The 12,796-nt window shown below is 49.2% G+C and overlaps 7 protein-coding genes across 7 annotated transcripts; 6 read left to right on the forward strand and 1 right to left on the reverse strand.

Moving 5' to 3' along the window:
- Positions 1-74: 74 nt before the first annotated feature.
- Positions 75-1,583, forward strand: FTJAE_9850 (tRNA (adenine57-N1 adenine58-N1)-methyltransferase; the record flags this gene model as incomplete). The annotated part of the gene is made up of 1 exon (XM_037356813.1): positions 75-1,583. One exon carries the CDS (start codon positions 75-77, stop codon positions 1,581-1,583), a length of 1,509 nt encoding a protein of 502 aa, XP_037203094.1.
- A 691-nt stretch (positions 1,584-2,274) lies between these two features.
- Positions 2,275-2,877, forward strand: FTJAE_9851 (small nuclear ribonucleoprotein D3; the record flags this gene model as incomplete). Its single annotated transcript, XM_037356814.1, has 1 exon — positions 2,275-2,877. One exon carries the CDS (start codon positions 2,275-2,277, stop codon positions 2,875-2,877), a length of 603 nt encoding a protein of 200 aa, XP_037203095.1.
- A 337-nt stretch (positions 2,878-3,214) lies between these two features.
- FTJAE_9852 (Small nuclear ribonucleoprotein Sm D3) lies at positions 3,215-3,694 on the forward strand (the record flags this gene model as incomplete). The annotated part of the gene is made up of 3 exons (XM_037356815.1): positions 3,215-3,262; positions 3,323-3,383; positions 3,456-3,694. The coding sequence occupies 3 exons, from the start codon at positions 3,215-3,217 to the stop codon at positions 3,692-3,694; spliced, it is 348 nt and encodes a 115-aa protein (XP_037203096.1).
- Positions 3,695-3,964: 270 nt separating this feature from the next.
- Positions 3,965-5,875, reverse strand: FTJAE_9853 (uncharacterized protein; the record flags this gene model as incomplete). The annotated part of the gene is made up of 1 exon (XM_037356816.1): positions 3,965-5,875. The coding sequence occupies one exon, from the start codon at positions 5,873-5,875 to the stop codon at positions 3,965-3,967; it is 1,911 nt and encodes a 636-aa protein (XP_037203097.1).
- A 612-nt stretch (positions 5,876-6,487) lies between these two features.
- On the forward strand, positions 6,488-7,516 carry FTJAE_9854 (DIM1-rRNA (adenine-N6 N6-)-dimethyltransferase; the record flags this gene model as incomplete). The annotated part of the gene is made up of 1 exon (XM_037356817.1): positions 6,488-7,516. One exon carries the CDS (start codon positions 6,488-6,490, stop codon positions 7,514-7,516), a length of 1,029 nt encoding a protein of 342 aa, XP_037203098.1.
- Positions 7,517-8,607: 1,091 nt separating this feature from the next.
- FTJAE_9855 (uncharacterized protein) lies at positions 8,608-9,684 on the forward strand (the record flags this gene model as incomplete). The annotated part of the gene is made up of 1 exon (XM_037356818.1): positions 8,608-9,684. One exon carries the CDS (start codon positions 8,608-8,610, stop codon positions 9,682-9,684), a length of 1,077 nt encoding a protein of 358 aa, XP_037203099.1.
- Positions 9,685-10,560: 876 nt separating this feature from the next.
- FTJAE_9856 (chitinase) lies at positions 10,561-12,796 on the forward strand (the record flags this gene model as incomplete). Its single annotated transcript, XM_037356819.1, has 3 exons — positions 10,561-10,573; positions 10,627-11,459; positions 11,639-12,796. The coding sequence occupies 3 exons, from the start codon at positions 10,561-10,563 to the stop codon at positions 12,794-12,796; spliced, it is 2,004 nt and encodes a 667-aa protein (XP_037203100.1).

A 12,796-nucleotide genomic window follows, 5' to 3' on the forward strand; every position in this document is an offset into this window, starting at 1 on the left:
CAAATCCAGTTTTATCTTTACCCGTCATATCCCAACTTAATTCTTAAGACACGCTTGTGCGTGCAATCGCATCAATGGTCCATCCATCTCCTTTCCTAGAACCAGGAACTACCACTTCTACTGGCGACTTGGCAATTGTTCTTCTCTCCAGAGATAACCTTCAGCCGATTACACTGGAACAGTCGACTGGCGCAGTCGATGGATACCTCGAAGGTGCAACTTTAAACACGCGATTCGGATCATTTCCTCACTCGACACTTCTTGGTATTCCATGGGGCTCCCAAGTTCGTGCATCAAATGTCGATACTGGCTCAAGAGGGCGAAAGCGCCGCCGCGAAGCGACGGATGAAGACACACCGACAACGACTGGCCCAGACGATGATGTCGCAGATGTGACTTCTAAGCCTGCAAAAAAGGCTGTCGCAGCTGCGAGTGGTTTTATCCATATCCTTAGGCCGACTCCCGAGCTCTGGACAAGCAGTCTGCCTCATCGAACTCAAGTCGTGTATACTCCCGATTATAGCTATATTCTTCAAAGAATAAGAGCAGTTCCTGGTACTCGAATCATTGAAGCTGGAGCCGGCAGTGGAAGCTTTACACATGCCTCTGCGCGTGCTGTGTACAATGGCTACCCTAAGGACGAGAACGATAAGAAGGGAAAGGTTTTCAGTTTTGAATACCACGAGCCCCGGTATATCAAGATGCAAGAAGAAATCCACGAGCATAAACTGGAAGGGGTGGTGCAATTGACACATCGCGACGTGTATGGAGAAGGTTTCAATGTGGACGGGAAGTCTCCCCAAGCAACATCAGTCTTTCTTGATCTCCCTGCGCCTTGGGAAGCGCTTCATCACCTTTCAAGACAGAAGCCCGACAAGTTAAAGAAGGAAAGCGAGGGCGCTGACACCCCTGAATGGGTCTCACCTCTGGACCCCAAACGAAGTGTCCATATATGTACCTTCTCTCCTTGCATTGAGCAAGTCACAAGAACAATTGAGGAGCTCCGGCTTCTTGGCTGGAAGGACATTGACATGGTGGAAATCTCAGCTCGACGAATCAACACTATTCGTGAGCGAGTCGGAGCAAATCTTCCTGCGGAAAGAGGCAATGTCCAAACACCAGCCAATGTGAAGGAGGCCATGCAAAGGCTCAAGGAGATCAATCGAAAGACGAAAGAATTCCACAAGGTGCATTTCAAGTCAACGAACGGTGACGGCGACTCATCAGCAATGGATGTAGATACCCCTGCCTCAGATTCACCCAAGACCGACGCCAATGGAAAGGTTGCTGAGGATAGCAAACCATGGATGCATGGCAATCTGTACCATAGACCTGAGAACGATCTCAAGACTCACACGTCATATCTCACCTTCGCTGTACTCCCTCGAGAGTGGACCGAGGAAGACGAAGCAGCAGCTGAGGCGAAGTGGCCATGCGGAAAAGAGGGTGGAGTGATTGGGAGCCTCAACAGGCAGGCTCGCAAGCAACAAACAAGGGAGAAGCTGGCAGCAAAGAAAAAACAGAAGCAGGAGAATGATACCCAGAGAGAGGGAGTGGCCGAGGAGACTGCAGAGAAGCAATAATAAGAGAATCGCCGATAAGCGGTTATGAGTTCAACATATCAATTTCTCCAAACCAGTCTGCTGCAGTCCAATCGATGGCTGTGCCTTCAGTCAGCATTGTGATTGTTATCATTGTGATGTTCGTTACCTCAATTACAAAACTCCTATTCGCAAGGACGATATTCTTACTTCATGCGTCCATGCTGGTTCGAAATTCCGCTGCACGCGACAGGCAGCTGACAAGGCGGACTTGACTGAGGCCATCCATGCTCGACTTGCCAGATCAGGTACCTCGCAGGATTAGTCAAAGTGCAGCTGTTCAATTGGCAGATGCAGTGACACCTGTCCAACGCTCATAGCTTTCACAAAATACGCCTTTACGATTCTCAGCCAACTATATGGATAATCTGCTCATCTTTTACCCAATCAGGGACTCATTCACCATACCTCGACGACCCACGGGTTCCTGGAAACACGAGAGGTCGCCTTCTGTGTGTCTCCTGCATGCAGGCTTCCTTTCGGCACCCAGCGAGAAGAGTGAGGCTGTCGGGTGAGGAAATGCGTTAGGATTATCTGCGAACCTCGAGTTTGCGACCCGGCGCAGCTGCCCTTTGCTTGGAGGGATATCCCTGGATTATATCTCTTCGACGCACCCGTGTTCTCGTGCACTTATTTCCGTTCTGGAGTGCTAAGCGACTGCCGCATCACGAATATGGTGAACAAAAGACACACTGCGCATGAGCCCCAACCTTCAACTCCTGCATCGAAGGCCATTGAGCCATTGCACCCGCGATCTCGGTGGTCGGAATGGGCTCTCCACAACTCGGGACTGTACTACTACCGAGCTCGATATATCTCATTCGAGGACATCTCATCAATACCACCAACTGGGAGAAATTCGATTGTGCCGAATGTTCAAGGCGGATACATTCATTACCAATCCATGAGTGTCGATGAGGCGACCAGTCAAGGGTCCAGTCAAGCTCCGGAGCTATCAACTTGCTCTACCGTGACAACGCCAACAGCCAGTGATCCTCCGGTCTCTACACAAGAAGTGTATGGCCAGCAAAATGATCAGCTTGTCGTTTCAACAAAGACAACCGAGGATAGCATGCTGATGAGTGGAGCGCTGCAACCAGAAGCAGACACTACAGAAACTGTCGTAGTGATATCGAACTCCAATGCACTGAAGCGGAAATCAACGACATCGAAGAAACAGAAGGAGAAGAAGAAGCATGGAAAGAAGCTGGATGTGGATAAGAGAAAGCAAGTCAGCAATAAGGCGAAAGTGAACAAGTGGTTAGACACTCTATAATCCCGCGTGGCATTCTTATGTTATCTGGACGGCATTTTACGTTTATGGCGTTGATTGTTTGAAATAGTATATTTCATCAATGACAATATCGAATCGCAATTGTACGGGAAGCATATAAGACTCTCCGAGAATGTGAAATCCAGGCACTGTGCTTTCCCTGTCGTGTGCGCGTGCTGCACAGTGTCAACCCAAACTCTCGCGGCTCGGATCAACTCTTCTCCACCTCTCCAACGTCCCTCACCACCAAGCCTCGCCAATTTTCACGATATACCAAGCTCCAGCTCAGCCTCGGCCTTGTGTACACGCGACAACACGAAAATCAGACACAACCGCAACCATGACTTCTACAATCGGTATTCCCATTAAGCTGCTGAATGAGGCGCAGGTCCGTATCCCTTACATATGGCACTCCTGATTGAGCTATGAAGCTAACTGTACCTTGTAGGGCCATATTGTGACACTCGAAATCACTTCCGGCCAGACTTACCGTGGCAAGCTTCTCGACGGTACGCCTCCCCTCTCGCTATCCTTTCTTTTCGAGTGCCTTTAATGCTTGGATTTCTGCTAACACATCGCAGCTGAGGACAACATGAACGTTCAACTGAAGGACATCACCGTCACCGCTCGCGACGGCCGCGTTTCTCATCTCGACCAAGTTTACATCCGTGGCTCACACGTGCGCTTCTTCATCGTTCCCGACATGCTTCGCAACGCCCCTATGTTCCGCAGCCGTAACGTACGTGGCCGTGGTGTCGGTCTTGCCAGAGGTCGTGCAACTGTCAGCCGAGCGCGCGCAGGCGGACGAGGAGGACGATAAACAAGACATAATAGAGATATGCGAGTTTTTGGCGTTCGGGCTTGGATTTTTACAATGGGCATGCCTCGATTTTCGGAAAATGAGTGGAACAGGCTTAGGTTGATACCAGTCTAGAAGGGGGATATGGCTTGTGAGGCTTGCAAGACCTCACAGTAGAGGGTGGTTTTTTGAGATTGACTAGATTACAAAAATGAAGGCGTCTCTTACGCCTGGTATCTCATCACCTTCTAAGTCCAATGCTTTTCAGTCCATATTGTACAGGGGTCCCTTTTACTTCATTCGTCCAAGAGCTTCCTGGGCCTTGACCACCAGCTCGCGAACCTCGTTAATCTCATCACCTTTTTGGTCTACAACTGGCTTTTCCTGCTGCTTCTCGTGGCTGAGAACCTCTGCAACACTGTCTTCGACGCCTCGGAGAGCCTTGCGGCCTTCTTCTCGCACTTCGCCCTCCCAGAATGCTCGCGCTGCCTCCCACTTCTTCTGTAACCGGCTGCAACTCCAGACTATACCTAGTGCTGCTACAGCACCGGCTTCGTAGACTGTCGAGGAGAAGGAGGAAATATATAGAAGGGCGGCAAGGGATGTTGTAAGTCCAGAAGTCCCTAACGACTGTACAACCAAGCGTTGCGCGAGAGCTTGTAGCGCAGGGACAGTCTCGTTTTGGAGATACCTTCGGGTGAAGGCAATATGGCCAGGCCATTTTGGTAGTGCTGATCGATTGTTCACTGGTGCCAATGGTTCCAACTCTCCTGGGCCAAGTCGCCTCAGCTCACGATTTGTGTCGCTATCTTTCACAGAGTGTGGTTGAGGATAGTTTTGGTCCGCATTTGCAGCTTGCGCGATCTTTCCGGTTAGATAAACAAGCTCTCGCTCTGCTGTTGGTAGGAACCGCTGGTTGAGCATATCATTTGTGAGCATGGCAACATCATCGACCCTCCAGAATAGTTGCCACCATCCTAGCTTTCGCCATCTTCGGCCTGTGAACGCCAAGTCAAGCTCATCTTGTAGCTCTGCGTGAGCTTGCTGTGACCATGCACCAGCTGCTTGAACCAGTACAGGCGAGAAGTCTGGCTCCTGACCTTTGAGAGTGGGGGCAGCCTGGTAATTCTCCCTGATCTCACGACGGTTTTCCTCCTCGCATCGCGCCAAAATGTTATTTAACAAAGAAGTAATGAGCCCTCGCACTGCGGGTTTCGTGGTGCCATCGTGGGAACTGATTCCTGACTTAAGCCATGTTGTTAAGGCAGGGAAGTTACTGTTGAACCAAAGCCGCTCATACTCAATGGCATTGCTGGAACTTTGACGAAAGAGTGACACTCCTCTCTCGGCAAGTGACGTATCAACAAGCGCAAAGGGTGCATCAAGTTGCTTCGAGTCAACTCCTCTCAAATCAACCACTTTTAGCACAGACTCCTCTTCCTTGGCAACCGGTACCGATGTGACATTGACAGCCCCTTCAAACCCATCACCGACAAGAATCGCCCTGTGCACAGGTGTAGTGACTGGTGTTACTCGATCTTCAGCCGATGGAATGCCGACCTTGGGCACCAGCACAGCTTCCTCGACCTCGATAGCCCGTGCTTGCTCATCTCTGGCGAACTCGGGAAGATGCGTCTCCATGAACAGGAGCTCTAAGTTGAGGGTATTCCATTCCGCCGAGGATATGTTGACCTCACTCAAAAGACTCGTTCTGGTGACTGTTAGAGTACTCTGCTGCTCTGCAGTGGGCCGGATTCGAACAACGAGGGGGTTCTTTGGATCATGATCCTTCAATTGGCGCTCCCATTCTTGCTCATCCTGCAGCGGATCCGTTACTAAAACCCTCAGGACATTTTTCGCTGTCTGTCCCGCATTCGAACCAGGTGCCAGTCCCAATATCGCAACCCTCACAGTTTCCTGACCAGGTATTTGCCGCAGTCCCTGTAGTGCCAATTGCAGTCTTGAAAGATTCACTAAAGACGGTGCGAGTTTCTGAATATCGAGGAGATGTTGTTCAAGCTCGGCACGAGGGTTCGTCGACACAGTGTAGAAACGTTTTCCGAGGATAGCGCGACGAGGTCGTATTCGCGGCCGTGATGTAATGCTGCAAAATGGACATATCAAGACACCGTGAGGCTTCGATCTCGGTATCAAAACCCCGAGTTTGCCTGCACGAGGCAGTCGGGCTCTCGGTGAAGCCATTTCCTTTGAGAAATGATTGGCGACGCGAGGTTCTACCTCATACTACAAGTTGCACTATAGGTTTGAAGATGGAGCTACCAAAGCAGGGAAGCTCCGTTGGCGGCAAAGTGTCGGCAAATCACGGAAAAGTCATCACAAGCATCTTGACTCAAAGACCTACCAACGAGCAGCAGCCGTACAAGCTAGGAAGGTCACTGTCGATCACTTATTCTTTTGATTGTTTATAGCGGCTTGCCAGACATAGAAGGATGTGGATTGTCCTTAATTGCAGCGATAATACCTGTGCTCCGAGGTTCTTGTTCAACCGCGGGTGATTCCAGACAGGTGATTAGAGCCAGACTTGATGTTCTTGTCTATATACCTAGATTAAATTCAAGAGGTAAGTCAAATGCTTTCTACAATGCTTTGTCTCTTCAACATTAGTAGACAAGGCGCTATGTAGAGACTTATATGGTAACTCCATGTGCATAGAATACGGAGTAGCGGTTATTCCGCATATCATGACCCACTAAAAAATGATCGCGGGGTGCCCCACCCTACGAGATGCTTCAGTACACCACCAGAAAAAAAAAAGAGGAAAATCCTGTCCTCGTACTCACAGTCAAGAACACAATGCCGAAATCGTCAGATAGCAGGCGCGGTGGCGCCCGCAAGGGGCCATACGATAAGCCTGAACGCAAGAACATATTCAAATACAACACGAATATTGGCCAGCACATTCTGAAGAACCCTGGCATCGCCGATATGATTGTCGCAAAGGCAAACCTCAAGCCCACCGACACCGTCCTCGAGATCGGTCCTGGAACCGGCGTCCTCACCACACGCATTCTAGAACAAGCCAAAGCGGTCAAGGCCGTAGAGCTCGACATACGCATGGGAGCCGAATTAACAAAAAGAGTCCAAGGCAAGCCCGAGCAGCAAAAGTTGGAAATCATCATGGGCGATTTCGCCAAATTGGATCTCCCAGAAGCACTCCCACCGTTCGACGTTTGCATTAGCAATACCCCATACCAGATTTCGTCCATCATCATCTCCAAACTCATCTCTCTGCCTCGACCTCCTCGCGTCAGCATTCTCATGGTCCAGCGAGAATTTGGACTGCGGTTATGCGCTCGACCTGGCGATTCCTTATACTCTCGTCTTTCGGTCAACACACAATTCACCTCCAAAGTCGCCCTGATCGCCAAGGTCGGTAAGAACAACTTCTCGCCGCCACCCGAAGTCGAATCCGTTGTCGTGAGACTTGAACCACGACCAGAAGTGCCTGCTGCCAACATTCAGGAGCTGGACGGCATGCTCCGTATCTGTTTCTCGAGAAAGAACAAGACTCTACGAGCAAGCTTCATTGATTCGGAGGAGCTCTGCCAGCGAAACTGGATCACTTGGGCAGCTATGGGCCCTGAAAAAGTCAGCGAGCAAGATTTGCAGTTCTTCCGTGACAGCGAAGATACAATAGATGCTCACCAGTCTGTGTGTGGAATTCCAGTTAGCAAGGCCACTCTCAAAACCTTCATCCGGAACAAGATTGAGCATGTCCTTGAGAAGACTGAACTCTCTGAAGCACGATCAGCCAAGTGTGACGAAAACGACTTCTTACGACTTCTTTTGGCGTTCCGCGAAAACAACATTTATTTCACATAATGTCCAACATAACGATCGCAAAACATATTATATCTAACCGCATCTTCAACCCGGTCCGGCCAGTTTGAAACTTCTATCATCAACACCACTCTCAGCTCGTCTCCAACGCTAAGAGGAGCCGAGATCAGCGACATGGATTCACACGGTCATAAGATCCTCGCTTGAGTACAGTCGCTCTAGGGGGGTAAAGAAAACACAGGACCTTAATCCTAGATGACAAAAAGACTTAGGTAATATAGCCTAAGATTAGGAGAGCTTTTAATGACTTTATTTTGACACGGTATCTTAAGGTTCGCTGTTTTCTTGCCCCCGAGGGTCGCTCTATGGATGACAGAGAAGGAGAGTGAGGACGACAATGTCCCTGGCCCGACCAGCGCCAAGCCAACTCTCCAGTTTCATCCGAGAGCTGCTATCACCGCGCATTATACCCCGATAATGGAGATTATCATATCATGACTGCATTGAAAGAGGAACAAAATAGTAGTCTAGTACACCTTAGGAGATTCAGGGCTGTCGTTCGGGAGAACTCCCCAGAGCCGCGTAGCTTGGCATGAATGCAACACCCTGGTTCATCCTAAATCGCCCGATAATCGTACACTGATGTCATGCCGCACATGAAAGAGCTGCATGGAATAATCCCTGGCTTTGATCGCTGGCTTTCTTGCTGCTTAAGGCGACCCGAAAATTCTCTTGCGTGCCTTTTTTCTAGAAGATGCAATATGATTGGTTGCAGTAGCATTCTGAGGCGAACAGGCTTCACAGTTCTGCCTTTTTATTGCATATATTTTGGGTCGTGATAGTGAATCCTCCTGCAGCGTTCGACTCATGTCTTGCCTTATTCTGCGCGGTTTATGAAGGCTTATTTCCTCTGCTTGGAGCGGTTGTTGTAATTATCTCGTTCAAAGCAAAATATAAGTAACTTGGATCCAAGTAACCTTTTATACTTTCAACTTGTATCTCGAGTGCATCTCGTGCCCGCTCGCTATAAAAACCTCGTTGGTTCATTTAGGCATCATCTGATTCCATTATCATCTGATGAGTCTCAGCCTGCAAGTGCATTCACGTTTCAAGAAGCCTTCTCCAAATCCATCATGGCTACAGTCATGGAACCCAACCCACCACCTCCATTCAGCTCTCACAGCCAAATGCCGGACATCAAAGACGCAATAAAAGCAGCCTTTCCAAGGACAGCTGAGTTGCTAAACCTGCTAGAACAAACAAAACATATTCGTACTGATCTTGCTCTACAACAAAAGATCGTTTCAGACCTTGAGTCACAATTATCAGAATCCAACCGAGAACTCGATGGATTAGATCGCAAGCGTTTAGCCGACCTTGAGTCGCATAAGAAATATCGCGATGGCCATGTAATGAAGTTTCTTTACAAAGCCAGCGGTAAAGAGAATTCATTTACAGGTCAGGCTGAGAGGGAGGAGCAAAACTACCACAACACACTTCAACAGGCGCATCTGGCATCGGAGCACAATTCGAGTGTCAGGGCTAAACTGGATGAAGAACTTCAGAAAAAGAATGACCTCGACCAGAGCATGCAGGGTTACCTTGATCTTCAGAAGCAGCTCGACGATATCTACGATGATATCTTTTCAGGTCCAACGCCAGAATTCCCTGAAGAGGACGCAAAGGAACAGCAGAGTAATAATGCGCTATCTGCTTATGTCGCTACAAAGACAACCTTAGAGCTGCATCAAAAAGCACTAGATCTGCTCGAGCAAGCGACAGCGACAATGACAGCTGGACTGCAACAGGTCGACAAGGCTTTGCAATCGGGAGACATGAATCATCTCCGAGCTCTGAATAAGGGTAGAGAGCTTGTTCAGCAGAGCAAGATAACGGTTGATCAGCTAGTACAGCTTGGTGCGGATGTGATTGAGCTGCCACCCGAGGCCAATCCCCGCACTATGGAGGTCACATCGAACCTGGGCGATGTCTGGGGAAAGGTAGATATTACAGGTGGAAGACAGGAGGTAGCGCGATGCACAGCAGCTTTAAACAACTGCTTAAGTCGGGCCAAAGAAAGGAAGCATTACTTGAGTAAAGAGCTTAAGCGGAAGGGCGAAGAGATGGATAAAGCCCGGACGGAGTTACAGAAGATTAGAAAGGGTATTTTCGAGGAGGTCATGGGTGACGATTTGGTCAAAGGGTCATAGACTGGCGTTGCATTCGGGATAGACACAGGGAAGATTAGATTCAACTGGGTTCTCGGGTGATAGAGGGCCTTTAACCCACAGTTAGAAAGCATTGTTCAGCATCCACAAACTTGAAGTTGTCACTTAAAGGAATGCTTGTGATTCGTCTTTTCGGCAACGGTCGCTTAAGTAGCCCAGCCTTTGACAGGTACGGGTCTAATGTCAATGACACAACGCCAAGAATTGACAACGGTTGATTAATTTCTTAGTGTCTGTGCAGAAGGCTACTAGGCTTTTCATGTGAAGCTCCCTTGAGGTTCAACAAAATCTGGAGGACCCTTCAACATTGCAAGATACTTAATTTGTAAAAATTATTTCATCGAGTAGGCGACAGACTTTTTATCTCTCCCTCAACAAACCAAAAGTCTAAGCATTTCACTGTAACAGCTGCCAGTTTACTCATAGATTGTCATCTCGTTACTGTCAAGTGGCTTTCCCTCCGAATGTCACTGTCCAAGACATGCGTCTTTCATTCCCACAGCGTAGAGTCTTCTAGACATATCCCCTTTCTCAAAAAGGAAACCAAATCGTCAGGGACCGTTTTTCGCCAAATGTAAACGATTATTGAGACCCTTGGGGACTTTGACGGGTGCGTGGCCCAGGGTCACCATTTCCATTCTGGGGAATAGCTTCAGAATGATGATTCATGACTTTGCGCCAGGACCAGGGGTTTAGCGCTCGGCTCTCCATACACTAAAGAAGCTTATACCAAAGCTGAAAGTGAAGGGTCCTATCGTAGGATTTAAAGATCCAACGTCAACCGCCGAAGAATGTTGTGTTAATCTGAACATTTCGTGATTATCAAGTATTAGCTTTGACCTTTCACTCATCTTCATCATGAGCAGCTCTGGTATGTTCACAATTGTACTGGACATAGGGTACCTCAAGACTGACAAACCTCAGGAAAACGCCCAATTGATGGCTATGTCGACCCAAACTTTCCCAACCCTGACGGCAGATGGGATACGCCCGTGATTATTTACGGTTACACGCCCGCATTCTCTCTCGCCGTCTTCGCTGCAGCCTGGTTCGCCCTCTTCCTCGTCATCCACCAGGTACAGACAATCCGCTTTCGCAGCTGGTACTTTATCACATTCCCAATCGGTCTTCTCTTTGAGATCGTGGGCTATGTTGCTCGTTCACTCTCAGCCAAGAAGGATCCGTACCATCTGCTGTACTTCATTCTCAACTACTTCTTCATCGTTACGGCGCCTGTGTTTCTTGCCGCTGGCGTGTACACTATCCTTTCTGCGCTGATTCCTCGACTCGGAAGACGATATTCGTTCCTGCCACCAAAGTTTATTCTTTGGTTCTTCATTACTTCCGATGTTATTGCTACAGTTGTGCAGATCACTGGTGCTGCTCTGATTGGTGTAAGACAGTCGAACCGCGATGATCCAACGGACGCCAATAACATTCTTCTTGGAGGGTTGGCATACCAGGTTTTCTCCCTCGGTGTGTTCGTTATCCTCACGGCTTCATTCCTTTTCCGTGCTCGAAGGGAGGTTACTTCACGCGGCAAGAAGCTCAGTTTGTTCTGTGTTGCTTTCGGGGTGGCTACCCTTATGATTTATCTTCGAACCTGCTTCCGTCTGGCAGAAACAGCCGAAGGCCTTGGGGGACATTTATATTCGAACGAGATCTTCTTTGCTTGTCTGGAGTTCGCTCCGGTGGCATTGGCTGTCTTACTCTTTGCTATTTGGCATCCCGGGAGATGTGTCGGCAAGAAGGTCAGGGTGCAGGATTTGGAAAAGGAACAGGCTCGAGTTCAGAATTTTTAATTTGAGAATAGAGATACCCAATGTTAGTTAATTCATAGCAGTAATCTTACATCAAGTTTGTTGGATAGACATATGATCTTCAGCTAGGTAGACAAGACTAGACCCTGTAGCTACCACACCTAGTGGCTGTCTAGCCGCTGGAGCCGAGACCTTCAGCGGCAGAGCTCCACCTAAGCTCCGGGGCTGCTTACAACTTCAACAAGCTCCAAGAATGCCAGCTCATCCTCATCATCAGCAACCTCACAAGCAAATGCACGATGCCCCCTCTTCCCCCTTCCGCCAACTCTTTACCGCGGCTGATCACATATTACCAAACTCATCATGACTCCTCGGGGAATCTCATCTCTCCCCTCTCTCTCATCACACAACCCGGTATCGCCATAACCCACGTCATTGTTGCCGCCATTCATATCAACGATGATCCTCAAAAGATTACGCTCAATGACTACCACCCGTCTCACCCCATTTTCCAGACTATGTGGGCTGAGCTGCGCGTGCTACAAGCCTCGGGTGTTAGGGTGATGGGCATGCTAGGCGGTGCTTGTAAGGGCAGCTATGCACGACTGGATGCCGACCAAGAGACGTTTGATCGGTACTACGGCCCCGTCAAAGACATGATTCGAGAGCGCGGCCTGGACGGCCTGGATCTGGACGTTGAAGAGGAAATGACTCTGGGAGGAATTGTGCGGCTGATAGACCGTCTACGCAGCGATTTTGGGCCTACTTTCATCATCACCCTAGCACCAGTCGCCATGTCTCTTCTTGACTTCACCAAGAATCTCAGCGGTTTTGACTACGAGGCTCTCGAGGTGATGCGCGGCCGTGATATCGCATGGTACAACACACAATTCTACTGCGGCTGGGGAGATTGTAGTAACCCCCTTATGTACGATCTCATGGTCCGCAAGGGCTGGCCACCCGAGAAGATCGTCATCGGACTTGTCACCAATCCTGAGAATGGAAGCGGCTATGTGCCGATGAACCCTCTCAATATGGTGCTCACCACGCTGCGGGGCCGATATGGAGCGTTTGGAGGAATCATGGGCTGGGAGTACTTCAACAGTTTGCCTGGAGGAAAAGAACGACCATGGGAGTGGGCCAGGGAGATGACCAAATTGTTGAGAGGGCATTTATTGTCGGCACCTGCACAGGCTACACAACCAGTACAGCCGGTGGCGGTAGAAAGTGGTCCAAAAGCAAAGAACGAAGACGTTGACCCAGATGGACCTGGTGGACAAGATGCACCAGTGCCAAAACAGTTTGACTACTACTCGGATGGGCTTGATGATTAG

Source organism: Fusarium tjaetaba (genome assembly GCF_013396195.1).
Source record: "Fusarium tjaetaba strain NRRL 66243 chromosome Unknown NRRL66243_c0000226, whole genome shotgun sequence".
NCBI lineage: Eukaryota > Fungi > Ascomycota > Sordariomycetes > Hypocreales > Nectriaceae > Fusarium > Fusarium tjaetaba.